At 38.2% G+C, this 17,500-nt stretch overlaps 1 protein-coding gene across 1 annotated transcript in view; it reads right to left on the reverse strand.

Annotated features, from left to right (window-relative positions):
- Nucleotides 1-17,500, reverse strand: part of LOC130239328 (collagen alpha-1(XIII) chain-like) — a 43,397-nt gene that overhangs the window by 6,400 nt on the left and 19,497 nt on the right. The window contains exons 4-11 of the mRNA XM_056470433.1: nt 15,999-16,025; nt 13,909-13,959; nt 10,308-10,343; nt 9,757-9,783; nt 9,413-9,439; nt 2,306-2,332; nt 2,158-2,184; nt 1,989-2,015 (exon numbers count right to left, since the gene is read on the reverse strand). Coding sequence (XP_056326408.1) covers nt 1,989-2,015; nt 2,158-2,184; nt 2,306-2,332; nt 9,413-9,439; nt 9,757-9,783; nt 10,308-10,343; nt 13,909-13,959; nt 15,999-16,025 — 249 coding nt within the window. The remainder of the gene's footprint in view (nt 1-1,988; nt 2,016-2,157; nt 2,185-2,305; nt 2,333-9,412; nt 9,440-9,756; nt 9,784-10,307; nt 10,344-13,908; nt 13,960-15,998; nt 16,026-17,500) is intronic.

The raw sequence follows: 17,500 nt of genomic DNA on the forward strand, positions 1-17,500 counted from the left end.
CACAAGAAAAAATAATTGAATCTTGTGTCACAACACCCATTTGTTGTTTTACAAATCCCCACAACACATTATGTCAAACAATCATGCCGAAATCATAACAGCACAAAACCCCAGCTGAGAGCTGTGCACGTCGGACGGTTCATCAAGAATCTACCGCTGGATATAATCTCACTATATTTGTTAAACGTGATATTTAATTCATCTTGTTGTCTATATCAACAACATATTCCCCGACTTTAGTCTTTTGTATCTATTACTTGTTCTCAGGGAACAAGTTTAGGCTGAGCGCAAAGATAAGTTAATATATTCATTTATACAACCACGTACACTGACTCTGCACATTTGACGGATTGCTTGCCTTTATTTCCATTAATGTTTAAACTTATTATACGTTATACTGTTATAATGGCCATTATTGATTATTAAAATCAATGTGTATGTTTTGTATTTTTCACTGAAAATGAAAGAAGCCATTGCTCCGTTTTGTTATAAATATGCATACAGTGGAGATGACGGTCATATAAATATGTAGCTACATACAGCTACATGCTGTCTGTTAAGTTATCAAAATGAAAATAGGCAGTTCCTTATATCATGTTTTCATTTTATTGTTGAGATAACGTAGCCAGGACACTGTAAATGACTTTATAAAGTACACTATTTCCTTTGAAGATTTACCTGACGGATCCTCGGGGGTTTGTTTCCATATCAAACTTGCAAAGACTGAATTTACAAGGAAAGGATGCAAGTCTCAACTTTGTGTAGGCTACTTATTACTGAGGAAAAAGCCCCAATCAGAAAGGTGAATATCTGCAGCCATGCCTTCATTTTCAGATGTCTCAGTTTTCCCCATCCACACTGACATGGAGCAGCAGCATTTTAAAATGAAAACAGCCTCTTCACCGTTTCCAAAACGCTCCGTTTTCGGGCTTGAAAACTCCGGGGTAGTGTGGACGGAAGGCGTAACTTATGCGTTTTAAAACGAAAACGTATTCGTGTAACGGGGCCTGAGAGTGCACTAAAAGAAGGAGTACACAGTGTGATTTTTGCTGTCAAACAAGCTTGTATGCAATTTGTTTTTCTGTTGCTCGAATTTGTGTGATGCTCGAATTGTTGATGCTCAAATGTTTCCAGCTTGTATCATGTGAGAGGAATTTATAAGCCAAGCCAATTAAGTTCCCAGTAAATTTTAAACATGGCAGAAAACCGTCAGCTTAAATGAATGAGGTATATGCGGTTAAACATCTGATCTGTTGATCTATCTGAAGTTGACCAAATAAGACAAACCAATTAGACAAACTCACTGAACAGCGAGCGCTGAATGATGTCACATATATGACAGGGTTGCCAAAGATAATAGTTGATAACAGAAAATAAGCTTTAGAATTCGAATTAGAATCCTGATTTCCCATTGCTGAAAAATAACCTGTATCCACAGTAAACATTCATGTCTCTTATCAATATTATATTTCTATACGAAAAAAAGAGAGTAAGAGAGTGGCTCTGAAAGCAATGAAAGTATCATCTTCATCTCTTCATGTTTTTGGTGCAGATTTTTATTAGATTGCTTCAGAATTTGCTGAGTCATAAAATTGTCATATACCACTGTGTCTATTTGATTTTCACATTACCTCACTAGTGAAGCATAGACATACAATCATCTGATCATCAGAATTCACACCGTGTAAGCCTGTCCAAACATGTGCAACACCCTGTACTGGGAAACACCAACACACTCTCCCATACACACATTTTATGTCCTGTTCACATACACAGCATGTCTTTGGACTGTAAGAAAAACTGCATTACCAAAGAGAAACCCATGGGAACATGCAAAATCCACACAGAAAGGCCACCAGGCCCAGTCGGGACTCGAACCAGGAGCCTACTTGTTGTGGAGCGACCACCAAACAAGCCACTGGATAAACTTTGAATGGTATTTGGTGTTCAAGACAATTTATATTGAAAAAGTTCAATTATCTGCTCACCCTGTGAGTGTACTCTCCGCATGCACCCTAAAAAGAGAAAGAGAGAGAGCGAGAGAAAAAAGAGAGAGGAAACGGGAGAAAAAAATCGATCATGTACAGTTATCTTGGACCGTTTCATAAACTACAACACAATTAGATGCAATTTTAACGCATTTCATAAATAATTTACCTTCTCTCCTTTTGGACCAGGTTCACCCTGCAAAATAAGATTTGCACAAAAAACTGAAAATCCATCCAAAACATAATTCATGCATAACATTCCACTGCCATGTAAAAAAATCCTGTGACTACATTTTAATGTCAAAGCAAACACTTACTGGTACTCCTTTAGGACCACGAGGACCCTGGGAAAATAATCACAATTAAAATATAGTGGTGTTGCCAGATTGTCCATGATTAAACGTTCCTGTTTGCAATCAACAATGGCAAACAGACTAGTCATAACAAGCACAAACACACACAAACAATCCTTTATAAATTTATTCAGGAAAAAGACAAAACAGAATTAACTTGCTAACTTCAAAAAAGTAATTAATATTACTCATTTTTATTTGTACATTTTCAATGACTAATTACACCATTGATGTCATATTAGATTTCTTTTATAATTACTGTCTTAAAAGTAATTAAATTTACATTTCATGCATCAGAACTACACAATGTCATCTACTGAGAAATCTAGCCTTTTTAGTATTTCTGAATAAACACAGAAATAAGAACTAAACAAATATAATTTCTATTTTGAATTGCAAAATGTCTGAATAAAAGAACATTTGATTACTCTGCTACTCTGAATTGAGTAAACTGGACCTGCGGAAGGATGACCCACTAATCTGTAAAGTGCTCCATATTTTTTAACCAGCAGCTAGCTCTCTGCAACTCTCACATGGTCGCCCATTGAAGCTAAGCAGGGCTGTACCCGGTCAGTACCTGAATGGGAGACAACATGGGAAAGCTAGGTTGCTGCCGGAAGTAGTGTTAGTGAGACCAGCAAGGGTGCTCAACTTGCAGTCAGTGTGGGTCCTAAAAAGAGTTGGAGTTTAACCCAAATTTGCCCATAGCCTCCTAACAATCCCTATCTCATAATTGGTTCATCACCAATCAGCTGGTGTGTGGTGTGCAGTTGGTGCAAAATGGCTGCTGTCACGTCATTGAGGTGGATACTGAGACACTGCTCGCTGCAGAGCCACTTGAGCTCCAGCGAGGGGGAGCTTGAGCTCTCGCTCCTCCTCCTATAAGCTGTTTTAATGCGTACACCCACCCCTAACCCCAACCCCAGTGACATCACTCGTAGAAGAAGTGCAAGGAAGGAGGAGCTGGAGCTCAAGCTCCCCCTTGCTGGAGCTCAGCTCTGCCCAAGTGGCTCTGCAGTGAGCACCACTTGGAGCACACTGGTGGTGGATGAGGAGATTCCCCCAAAAATGTGTGTAGGAGCCATACATTGTAAATTGGCGATTGGCCACAAGGTGTCAGTACCAGACTATATAACTGTGGCTTCACTGCATGGAAGAGAGCGTTGGTAGGAAGCACACAGTTTTTGACCGTAACTTAACGTGACGTGAAGTAACTCAACTCAACTTAAGGTAACAGAGAAGTGTGCATATAGATTAAGGAAAAGTGATGAATAATTCTGTTGATTGGAAAATAAAGACGTTTTTATTTGCATCTATTTTGCCTACGACTCTGACTTTACGCGTTAAAAACTCGCTTACTCTACCAACAATAGCAGCATTGGAAGCCGCTACAATGTGTAAGTGATTTGAGTGTCTAGAAAAGCGCTATATGAATGTAAGCAATTATTATTATCGAGAAACAGAACCGTTGAATTTATTTGCAGTAAGCCAATTGTAATAAAACTAGCTAAAAATAAACAGTACCCTGTTACTTGACTTTTCATTGAATAAGTAATCTAATTACTGTCGTGGGTTACTATATAATGACACAATTCAGGAGTTGGAAGATTTATTGTAAACTTTTAAGCCCTGCTCACACTGTGAGATTTAAGCCGCGATTTTGTCATCTGAGACAAATTTGGGAAATCCTAAATTCTTGAAATCCTAAACTAAAATCTATGGTCTTTGATCGTAGGTTTGACATGTTCACAGACAGCCGGTTGATGCCTGTTGTGATCAGATTTTCCCTCCGATGAAGTTCTGGCAGTGTCAGAAGATTTCAGACACTTTCCTGCAGTGTGAAAACAGCTGCGATGGGCGTCAATCCAAGAATTAATAGGAGCTCAGAATTTGATTCATGCGACAATTCAAATGACCACGGGGAAATGTCAAAACAGTGTTTTTCTTCCTGGTTTTATTATTGAGACACACAGTGTGCAAAATTGCCGCTACAGATTGTTTACGTTTGCTGTGAGGAATCATTTCAGAACACGGGATAGTGAAAGTGTCATGGGTGGATGACGTCAAACTCCAGGGGAGTTTTCTTCCGTGTTTGGTGCATCTTCATTGTTGTTCAGTCTGACAGTAGCTGCGTCTCAAATGGCACACTATACACTATGCACTATGTACTTATGCACTGACACACCCAACAGCATAGTATATGTATGTAGTGTTATCCCAAATGGAGCACTAATGTTTATTTACTAAGCGGAAATTCAAACTGTTTCCTTGATGACGTTTGGCAGTTGCCAAATCAGTGAAATAATGACCAAACTATCAAATATACCTGCCATAAGTATAACCCGCATTCACCACCGGGAGGCGCTGTAATCACTCTCATAGGAGAATTTTGCTTTCACCATCCAAAATAAATAAAGTTTTCCAACATGTGCGCCTGATAGCTCCGCCCCTTCTGCTACCTGAGCAAACCTGCGGTCGTTGAGTGCATGAAGTGTCCATCATTACACACTTCATATTACCGGTTGAATAAGTGCATCATCCGGGTAATTAAAGTGCACTTATTATTTTTAGAGTTTTCAGTGTGAACGCACTACTTACACTATTTATACTACAAAATGGCGTAGAATATTGCATAAGTATGCGATTTGGGATTCAGCTATTATGACAGCTGAGATCTTACAGTGTGACAAGGGAGCCATGTTCGTGCAGTCTGACATGCTACAATCGTTCAGGATTACATATATATATATATATATATATATATATATATATATATATATATATATATATATATATATTATATATATATATAAATTACAGAGGGCACCATTAACTTTTTATTTTTATTTTTTCATGATTGCTAACACACTAAAATGAAACTTTTCCCACAATTAAACCGTACACTCAAGGAGCAAAACACAAGGCTAGATCTGCACGACTGTAAGCACATTGTCAGCTTTATACTTTTTGCAAAACATTGCACACAGTGATATGCAAATCCCTAAATACACTTGGATGCTTTTGACACAGAAATCTTTCATGCAGAATTTCCTTGCAATTTCAAAGCAAAGGCCTTCAAATGAACACACACATGAACCATAGGTTAAACATAGCCATCAGGTGTGCACACACACTGCTGCAAAACTGTAGACACACCAATCAGCTGTAACCACAATAAAAAACCAATAGGTATAAACTATTAGTCTAAAATAAACATGTTTACAGAAGTATAGCTATAAATAGTAGTCTTCAATAAATATGCTAATATACATAAAATATGCTATATATATCCTTGTAATAATAATAAATAAGCCAATGTTGCAGTATGGAAGAGGAAGCCTGAAAGTGAGGAAGATTGGTAAACAGGAGACAGGGGATGGACTTTTTTTTTTACATTGAAATGTATTGATCACCAGAAAGCTGAATAAATAAGCTTCACATTGTTGTATGGTTTGTTATGATAGGGCAATATTTAGCTATCAGACTATCACTGTTTGGTGAATACAGTATCTTCATGTACTTTATAGCAATATTTCTCAAACCATGATTATATCAGTACTAGTCAGTTAAAAATGATACAAGTGTTTAAGATTGATTACAGCAGTGTGTAAATGAAGCAAACAGATTTATATTAAATGAGGCGTGTGTGTTCTGTACGGTGATAAAATTGTGTTTTGTTAAAGTGTTGTAAAGTTTTGGATTGAGTGTTTCATCTTGCAAAAGTTCTGATGTGTTCTGCTGTTAGTGTATGTGTGTGTGTGTGTGTGGATGTGTAAATTGTGTGTAGTGTTTTGACAAAATGAGCCTTAATTTCAAAATTGTGCTTAAGCAATCAGAAAACACTGTAATATTTATAGCTCCTGTAAAATATATTTATTGAAGACTACTATTTATAGATCAGAAAACACTGTAATATTTATAGCTCCTGTAAAACATATTTATTGAAGACTACTATTTATAGATCAGAAAACACTGTAATATTTATAGCTCCTGTAAAACATATTAATTGAAGACTACTATTTATAGATCAGAAAACACTGTAATATTTATAGCTCCTGTAAAACATAATAATTGAAGACTACTATTTATAGCTATACTACTGTAATATATAAAAAATATTATATTAATAAAAATAAAATAAAAGTCCTCTGAAATCATGTAATGTAACATTCACAGCTAGACTAATTCCAATGAACTATGATATTTCTCCCTGAAATACCAACAAATCACTTTCTGTAATACTACTAAATATATATACTAAATATAGATAAAGTGAGGTGCATAATGAATCTTGAAAAAACTTCAAGATGAAGATGAAAAATCCAGCTTAGGGTGTATTTGCATACTTTGAGAGCTCAATGGGGTGTATTCAAAAGCTCAGCAGAGGCCATTCAGCTCTGATGCTGTCTTATTAAGGTGTCATTTCAGAAAAGTTATTATATTTTATAGATTCTATAGATCCTTTTTTCACAATGCTATAAAAGAAAGACCATAGAAGTTATACTACTTTTCATAAAGGAGCGTGGAGCATAACGTAGCTGCCCATTGTCTTTCATCACATGAGAGAAAGCTCTGACTACATTTTTCAAGAGGAGCGAGCCAACCCAATGTCCTTGTTTTAATACCACAGGCGGCTAAAGTCAGACAGATTTTCACATAAAGTTACTTTTGACAAACCCCACTGAACGAGATGTGGGAAAGCGACCTCTCATCTCACACGTACGCACACACACATGTGCTGCCGTTCAGTCACTCCACCCATAAATCAAACTACAAGAGTGTTGTTCTTGTGAATTTATATGGCCATGCTTGCAGCCTAGATAAACATCACTGCAACAAGCCATCTCGAAAACAAATGGCTCTACTGGTGAGTTTTATGGACACTGACAAACGGTATTACATTAGTGTGTGCATTTAAACTAAAAGTGTTTAGATTGGAATTTTAACACTTCAATAAATACCAGTCAAGGTTAAAGCAAAGAGCTTAGAATCACCAAGAGGTGACATTCAATAGAACGTTCCATTGCAACAGCAGTGCCCAGCTAGCCCCGCGATTCCACCATTTTGGAGTGTAAGCGATCGGCCGTGCATTGGATCTTAAGGCAGGCGTCTGCTTTGTTTCATATTTATTTATTTAAAAAGCACATTAAAGCTGAGATACAACCTGAAAGATGACAATACAACACTTACCATCACAATCATCACCACTTTTATTTGTTTATTTTACAGACTTAATGTTAATAGTTTACCTATACTTATTTACTTGGAACTGTCACTTTTATAGGTGAAATTACTTGAAATTACTTTAATTTAATAGTTTACGCACTGGCTTAATATAAATTAATACTGACACATTAAATTAACATGACTTTCAAAATGGGATGTTGATAACAGACTGACAGTACACTTTTATTGCAGTATTATAGATGTTGCAAATTGAAGCCAACTTGTTCATTCCATGCCTAGAAATCTTGGTGCTGTCATTAAAAATCACGGAGGCCATACAAACTAGATAAAGAAGTTTTTGTTGTGGGGTGTACTCATTCTTGCATCACCCTAATTTAAGTAAAACAAAAAAAAAGGTAATTTAAGTTATTTTGTTAACCTTACTTTCATGTCATAAGTTAAACAGATATTATATTACAGTTTTTTTCTGATCTATAAATAGTAGTCTTCAATAAATATGTTTTACAGGAGCTATAAATATTACAGTGTTTTCTGATCTATAAATAGTAGTCTTCAATAAATATGTTTTACAGGAGTTATAAATAATACAGTGTTTTCTGATCTAAAAATAGTAGTCTTTAATAAATATATTTTACAGGAGCTATAAATATTACAGTGTTTTCTGATTGCTTAAGCACAATTTTAAAATGAAGGCTCATTTTGTCAAAACACTACACACAATTTACACATCCACACACACACAAACAGCAGAACACATCAGAACTTTTGCAAGATGAAACACTTCATCCAAAACTTTACAACACTATAACAAAACACAATTTTATCACCGTACAGAACACACACGCCTCGTTCAATATAAATCTGTTTGTTTCATTTACACACTGCTGTAATCAATCTTAAACAGTTGTATCATTTTTAACTGACTATTACTGATATAATCAGGGTTTGAGAGATATTGCTATAAAGTATATGAACATACTGTATTCACCAAACAGTGATAGTCTGATAGCTAAATATTGCCCTATCCTAACAAACCATACAACAAATGTAAAGCTTATTTATTCAGCTTTCTGGTGATCAATACATTTCAATGTAAAAAAAAAGTCCATCCCCTGTCTCCTGATTACCAATCTTCCTCACTTTCGTGCTTCCTCTTCCATACTGCAACATTGGCTTTTTTATTGAAGATTAATATTTATAGCTCCTGTAAACAGACTAATAGTTTAAACCTATTGCTTTTTTAATTGTGGTTACAGCTGATTGGTGTGTCTACAGTTTTGCAGCAGTGTGTGCACACCTGATGGCTGTGTTTAACCTATGGTTCATGTGTGTGTTCGTTTGAAGGCCTTTGCTTTGAAATTGCAAGGAAATTCCATCATGAAAAATTTCTATGTCAAAAGCATCCAAGTGTGTTTAGTGATTTGCATATCACTGTGTTTAATGTTTTGCAAAAAGTGTGAAGCTGACAATGTGCTTACAGTCGTGCAGATCTAGCCTTGTGTTTTGCTCCTTGAGTGTACGGTTTTGCTAATTGTGGGAAAAGTTTCATTTTAGTGAGTTAGCAATCATGAAAAACTGTAAACTTAGTCTTGTCAACATTTTGGAAATTGTTTTCTTTCATTGAGATATTGTTTAAAATGTTATGTATGAATATATAATACTTTAATTCATATTTAACTCAATATTTTCATTGATTCTGGCTATCGTTAGATCTCCGTGCTGTTGTTCTATTGGAATTTTCATTCCAAAATGGCCGCCGCATGACACTAGTTTCCCAAATAGCAACAGAGCAACAGATTCTATGTTCTTTGGTTAAAAGGTGTTTTCTTAAAAGCAACGTCAAATGAAATGGTTTTTAACAACTGTAAAACTAGTAGAACTTACCATATCACCTTTTGGACCATTCTGTCCCTGTAAGTTTTCAAAACAATTAATAAATAAATAAATAGAGCAGAGGTGAAATAAAGAAAAAATTCTTTACACTTTTACAGTAGGTAGCGGAAATTATTTCACTCATTGTACACATTTCATTACTGATTTCATGTTGTCACGACTGGTGACAATAGTGAATTTATTACAGTAATTGGCATAATTATTATTACCATAATTATCAAAATGGCCGTCAATTATCAATTACTGCTAAATAATTTGGTACAAGGGTTCAGAGGTTCCAAACCTGCGCGATTGGTAATTATTCAAACATTTACAAGGAATGAAGAAAAACTCACGGGTTTCCCGTCCAAACCGATGGGGCCCTGAAGAAAAGGGGGGAAACAGCAGATTGGCAACATTGTGGAGGCACAAAACAGCTTTAATTCTCTAGTCTAGACAAGCGTGCTAATATGACAATGTTTATGGAAAAAAAAGAGGTATTTCCTTAAGAGTCAGGTCATGGCAGAGGTCAAGTGCAAAAGATTTACTAGAAACACTGAAGGTATTTCTGAAGTCACTGTTCTCTATGTGTCCAGCAGATCAGTGCTCATGGCTGGTAATATACACCTGAAAAGACCCTTTAACATCTAGAGCTCTCAGACAGCCCATAGAAAGGATCTTGGGACGTTTATGCACATTACAGTGCATGTACAGTTTCACATTATCCAACTTATAGAATCCCAGCTGCACATGTCTACAGTTTTTTATTCTCACATCCTTGAGTCATTTCCTTGTGAATCTTTTAAATTAGGGGCCAGATAACCAGTGGCTAATTGGCAGCTTTTATAAACTCACAAATAAAATCTTTACAAGTTGGTCTAGTTGGTTTCCGACAAAAGTGACTTACCGGAAAGCCTGGAAATCCTCTAGTACCGGGCTGTCCCTGAGGGCAGACAGAAAGAAAAAAAGAAGAGGAGTTATTTTCTATACGAAAAACATGAGGATTATGTGAACTCGATGAAAGGAGGTCTGTGTTGAGAGACGGAGTATTGTTCCTCCAAACTCAGTTGTGTCGTAATTGAGGTTGAAGGACAGGAGCCTTCCTGCTCTGTAGGAAGCACTTTGTGTGGGATGTGGAGACAAAGACAAATAAAGCTCTAAAAACTGTGGGACACCAACTGAAATTCAACACTGGAAAGAACAAACGTTAAAGAGTTGTCCTTATTTAATTTGTTAGCCTTGTCTTATTGGCTCTCACACATTGAATGAGTGAATGTCAGTAATGATTAGTGCTACATTCTCCTCTGAACAATACTACGTTTGCTTTCCTGAAAAAACTTTTGCTGCCCTTGGGAAAAGAGGAAGTCATTCAATATGCTTGGCAAAAAAAGGACTGTGTTGGAGCAACCTGAGAGAAAATTACAAGGAAGAGGTGAACGGAGCTAATGAAGGGGATTGTGTGTCTGGGTCTCAGGTAGTTATTGGAACATGGTTGTTTTTTCTGCCTTGGGAACCTAAAGGTCTGAAATTATGGAAGCAGCAGCATGTGCCCCACTGAAATTAGTCTGAAACAGGACTGACGACGTTCATTTCGTTGCCATGAAAATGTAATGAAAGCAATTTCAGTCCAATAAAAAGAATTCTTCCAAACCAAAAATACACTATGGTCTTAATACATAGCTTTTTCAGGACTGATAGAAAGACCATTTCCAGACTGTAATACAGTCATGCTATTAAAACCAGATTAAGTATAATATTTTCAATCATATTCTGGACAGAAACAATTTTATATGTATACCTTGAATCAAAGATAAAGGTTTTTGACAATGAAATTCAGCATTGTTTACGAATCTACATAAACGTTTAAGGGGGAACTACTAAAGCCTAGTTCACACTGCATGACTTTAAATATCGGCAGATTAATGTGCTGTTCACACTACATGACTTGATTTTGTGTCTTTTAATCGATGTGGAGTTCACAGTACGTGACACTACGTAAATGATCTACAAGAGGGGGGGGGGGGGGGGGGGGGGGGGTCACACACACACTAAATAATCTGACAAAAACTCGTTCCCCAACAGTTCAGTCAAGCTACCAAACCACAGCTAATTAAATTTTGTGGGAGGAGCTGTCAGAAAATTCTAAACACTATTGGCTGCTTGTGTGCTGACATCACTGACAGCATTTCAAGCTTTTAAGGGATCATTTAAAAACATCGTCAGTCAGCTGATGCATCAGCGGGTCAATCGCTCATCTGCAAAGTGGATAGATGTGGCTTTAACACCAGAACTACAAAGGCAGACAGAGTTTTTTTTTTTTTTTGGAATTTAACAACTCTTTGAAATAAAATTAACATATCTATAACACCCTGACGTTTCCTAAATATCTGTGTATTTCTTTCTGACATTGTTATTTTTATTAATTACAAAACAGTAAAAAACTGAGCATTTCTACATTTAATTGACTGCATGTATGTCTGCTACTTTTCGCTGGGACTTTAAATATGCGTGCTTTTTTCCCTAGCAACCTCCTGCTAACATAAATATAACTTCTGATAGCAAAAACATAAATTTACTTCAGATATATCTTACAAAACAGCATATTCTGTGCCGTGATAAAGCTCTTGTTTGAAAGTGAAAATGAAAGCGAGGCCCAGACCTTTGCTTGTTCTAGTATCTTTACTACGTATTTACAGGTTGTATTACCAAAAAGATAATACTTTTAGGGTAATGGTGTAATCAAATATGATGAGAGACATTCAAAGCTTAATTTTAATATCTCAATAGAAGCTTTGAATGTAAATATGACGTGACAATATGACATCTTATGAGAATGGTCAGAATGAATGCTATGGTAATACTAATAGTTATAGTATTACTGTTCATATAGCCTACTCTCGTCTCCGTGTTAACCCAGAATGAAGCGAGTGCATCGATGCCCATTCTGGCCAATCACAGATATTTCTCTTGAGCTCCTGAGCACAATGGCTCACGCTGATATGGTCTCTCGTTGGCTGCAGCTCGTCACTACATCAGACCGCACGTGGAGTCGAGTCGGCCGACTGCTCTGGAATATTCACCATGCCAGATATTGGATTTTCATCTGCGAGGTGTCGGCGACACGATAGCGAGCCTCTTTGATGCGTTCTTCAGTAGTTCACACATAAAGACTGCAGAGTGCCGAGCACCCCCAGATTTTTCCTGATCACAGCCCGATCTGTCGGCGAGCTCGTTAACTTCCAAATCGGGCTCAAATCAGGCTTAAAATCCTGCAGTGTGAACTAGGCTTAAGGAGGAAAAAACTACTAAGGGGGAAAGTTCACTTTAGATAATTCATATTTTAAGGGAAGATTGCCATGTTGACTTTACACATTAAATAAATAAAATGTATGTAATAAACTGACCTTTAAAGACACTTTGCATAACCCTTACCCTAACCTGATCAGCCTGGACAATAACTGTAGATGTAACGACAACTCATCTACAGATAGCTGTCTTCTCCCTAACTACCCCACTTTGGCATGAAAATTAAACATCTACCTGCATGACTAAAGAAGTAATTTCCGCTGGCTTCTCCACACTTCTGCCTCAAATCAACCTCTTTGACCCCTTTGGAGGTGAGGACAAAGCCTACTCTTTCAGCTCACCTGCTAAAGACATTCCCTCTGAGGCAGCCCTGCAATGAAACTTCTCCCTGTCACCAGTTCTCTATCCCTGATGTCCACTCCTGACACCTTATTAGAGGTGATGGGTCAGAGGGAATAGAAAAGTGTATAATCAGCAAGCAGAAAACCATATGTCTGAACGGTCTGTTGACCCTGCCATAAGACTACATTGGGATGAATGTGGAAACCACAGAATGAAGTTTCGAACAGCATAATCAGCAAGGAAATTGTACCTCTGCTGGCATAACATTAGGCTTTTTACTTACTCAGTGGAATGTGTGGAAAGGAATAGGGTGCCAGTTTGGGGACAAGCCCCATTTCGCCTGATGGCTGACCACTCATTAACAGATACAGCCCAATCGGCACGTATAATGTCTGGATTATAATGACAAGGGGTGGGATGTTTTCATTCCTACTTGCTAATGAAGATGAGATTGCAAATGGGTGTCATTATGTGGGAGTCACAGCCCCAAAATACTCTGATGAAGTGTAAGTGCTTCCATACAAGCTTTAGTGGGATTCCTGTCCTGTTCGTGCACATTAGAGATCAGGTCTTGATTAACAGAGATTCATTGGATTTGCTCCACATACAGTAGTAGTGTGTTGGATAACACTGATCCTGCTTATCTACCCCAAACTATATATTCATCAAGCTCACTTTGGGGAGGTCTGTAAGTCAAGTGCGGAAAGAAAAACAATAGAAGGACCCCTTGCCAGAAACTCTTGGAAAAGATTGAGGCCGAAAGCTGCTAAAATTTGCACCTCTGACCTGTATCTACTCTGGAGATCTGACATTAGGAAGAAATTATGAAGAGTTTTAGCAGTGACAGAGCAAACACTTACAGGAGGTCCTCGTGGGCCAATGATAGACAGACCTGGCTCTCCTGGTGCTCCCTATGGACAGATAGAGAGGTAGAAAGACAGTGAGGAGAAGAACTAAGAAAAAAGAGATAGAATGATATCCACTAAACTACACCTAGTGTACAAAGCCAAATGTATTAGTGAAAATATTGTATATGAAGAATAGTAAAACCCTTTCTGAAACACCCTGTAACATCTGTTTGACATAACTCTTTCGCTAAGCCGCCTCACTGAGAGCGCTTGCATGTGGCTCAGAGGTGAATGCAGTATTTTGGTCTGTAAGTAAAATGTCAGCAGACCTTGGTTCTCATTTCAGGGTCGTAGTTTACATCTTGACAGCGAGTTGAGCGGGTCAGAGAGCACTGCTGAGTAAACAACAAACGGCCCAGCAGACTGGTTATCTGGCGCAAACTAGGTGATTTGCACGGTGTTGGCCTGTCCGCAGAGCTGCACCAAACATCCAAGCAGAATCCCGCAACACTCTGTGGTCAGACAGGAAAGCTCTCGGGTTTCCAGCACTTTCCCTAATTAGCTCTCTCATGCGAAACTCTATCAGGAGGACACCTTTGATGACCTAGCCATCCATCAAATTGTGGACAGTTTTTAGTTTTTCTGGTTCAATGCCCACTTCATCGGGGTATTTGTTTTAGTGCTTTATTGAGTCACCTACAATCTGAAAGGGGTGATGTACGAGACTTTTTTTGGTTGTGGAAAAGGAAAGAACTCCTAAGCTTTGACTCTAAGGTTTATGGTTACCCACAGAATCGTGCAGAGATCTGTGCAACAGAACAACTGAAGATCTAAAGATATCCCTTTGAACGGGCTTACGTTACAAGGATTTGGCAGCCAGGAAGGGGTACTGGACAAAGAGTCCAAATATAATCAGCCAAAGCAGGAGAAATTCTGCTGATATTTAAGGACTGGGCTTACTGATGAATGATATGATCTTCAAAGATTTCATTTCATTCAGCAAGTAATCCTTTCTGTCTAAAGAATACATTGTCTCATGTTCTGCAGTTCTTGCAAAGTTCAACCAATCAATCATCAATGTGCCTTATTTTTGTTCAGCTTTGAGCTTTCCAACATAACCAGTTATGATTTGATTCAATTTATTTGCTTGAGCATTGACACACCAAGGCTGCCAGTTTTGAGAGCTAGCGTGCCCATTCATCCTAAGGGGATGTTTTGATATCCAGAAAAGTAAAGTTCTTAACCCAAAATTTCTTGGGTCAAGACATATCCTTGCTAGAAGGTACGATATGACTGCATTTAACATAAGGGTAAAAAAGTAATCCCCTGAAACAATAAGGGAAGCCCACTGTATATTCTGGATGAAAGTCTAGTGGGTTTTTCCAAGGTCGTATATTGTCTGCTTCTCTACTTGTCGGCCCAGTGGTCAAAACACTATTTATTTCCCTTCCAAATTCTTCGGAACCCTAGTAAATTGTTGGCAAGTGAGGGTAACCATCCAAAAGCTTCAATAATTTCTGTGATGGTGAAGGATAAGGAACATGTTTCTCCTTACATTGCTTGTTCAACCTCAAGACATATCATTCCAGCTTGATGAAGGGAGGCCGCAGAACTGCTGGCTTGTACAAACACAGAGATCAGCAGCCAAATGGGACTGGTTAAAAAACTGCTTAAACCACACTTGCCACAAAAGGAACTGAAGCTCAGTGCACTAACTCCAGTGTTCAGTCACACCAAGACTCAAAGACACATCCAGCGACTACACAAGATTTGGATAGTTTTGGATGTGTCCAGAAGTGGTCGGGTTTCGTAAGCTGCTCCATTCCAAACATCTCTTTGTCTAAAGTGGGGAGTCTTAAAACTTCAGACCACTCCAAGAATAAACACAGGTAATCCAAGCATTGTGGGAAACGTCATCCCAATGTGACCCCCAAGGTCTTTCAAAATAAACCTGAAGCCTTCTTGATATAAATCAAGGTACCTGCGCACTTTGCATGATGGGCTCGGGTTGTTCTCCCCTACCCCACCCACCCTCATCAACACAGCCACCCACAGTAAAAGTGTGTCAATTCTGCACATGCAGGCCATTATCCTGCACTTACCTTCTCCCCCAGGTTTCCCTTTAAGCCCTGGTCAGTCACAGCAGACACAGTCACATGCACAGTGAGAAGGAGAGAGACAGAGAGAGGAACCAGGGTTAGAGAGGCTCTAAGAGGACACAGGCATGCAGCAGCCTGAGACGGAGTGTTTGTAGGTAGGAGGAATGGGACACACTGTTGTACTGGAGCATTTTGGGATGTTGTGGGGTGGAGACTACAAGGGAACGGAAGCATTGAAGTGTTACACTGCTGGCCTGTGGGAAGTAATGGATAGTAGATGAGGGGGCTGCTAACTTTTCTCACAGACAGAGTGGTCAGTGGAGGAGGTTGGAGGGGGGTAGGATAAGCCATGAAGGGTGAAAAACGCTTCCTGTGAGAATCTGAAAGAGCACAATGTAGCTTTACACTGGGTGAAATATGGAAAGCTCAGCTTGGGGCTCACAGTTTGAGTTGAACACTACTGAAACCTGCTTTTAGGTTGGGATTGTTTTTCAAGAGAAAGCATTAGGGTGAGCTAAGAGTTTGCAACTATACAAGGGTCAAGAGTCTGGAATGTCTCCTTTGAGGACAATGTAGTTTTATCGGTGTGTTACTGAAAATCTTTAAGGAAGAACTGTTCCTACGCTCTAGAGAGACATCTATACGACTGTGTATTTTGGTCGACCCTGATTTCTGTTGCAACACATCATGCATTGCTCTAATCTGAAAAAAAGGGCAATTCCAAATGCACAAATCTTATGAATGAGAAGGTAAAGTAGAGCTTACAACTGTCTGTGGTTTTCAAATCTGTTTCTCTCATCTTGAAAACGTACGTATTGTCTCTCTGTGGATATATATACACACAATTTTCTTCCAACATCTCCTTTAGGTTTGGCTGTAATTTTTACCTTCTCAGCATGTAGACTGTAACTGATAAGAAAAAAAGTATATCTTGAGGCCTATTTCTATTTAAAGTTCAACAAGTAAAGCATTTTCACATGACTGAGCAGCCAAGACAAATTGAGTAAAAAGGAGAGGGAGGTTTTCATCAAACACAGCCAGAATGAACTCTTCAGGCCTTGTTCAAATGGGAGGGGAAAATATTTCAGACTTCTCAGTCAGACATTTTCTTAACCATCATTCTTAACCATCAACAGTGGAGATGAAGTGGAAATCATTTTCTGGCTGAACAAATAAGCTACAATTCTTGGTTTATATCATACAGTTGTGCTGAAAAGCTGAAAAGCTACATTTAAAATTTGGAAGAACTCCTTGTGAAACCTTGTGAAAGTGTACCTTCACAGTGCAAGCTAAAGTGAGTTAAACCTAATGAATGATAGTGTACACTGAATATGACATACTGTAGTAATTACCAATATAGGCTCATTCTGAAAGCGTAGCCCAATATACGTTTCTGGAGATTGTGAATTATGTAGCCAGAGCTACGTAGGGCAGCATTTAATTTTTAACACAAAAGCTACGGGACGGTTTGACGGCGTTCCTTTTTTGCGCTTACCAGCTGATCG

Source organism: Danio aesculapii, chromosome 13, assembly GCF_903798145.1.
Source record: "Danio aesculapii chromosome 13, fDanAes4.1, whole genome shotgun sequence".
NCBI classification, from domain to species: Eukaryota; Metazoa; Chordata; class Actinopteri; order Cypriniformes; family Danionidae; genus Danio; species Danio aesculapii.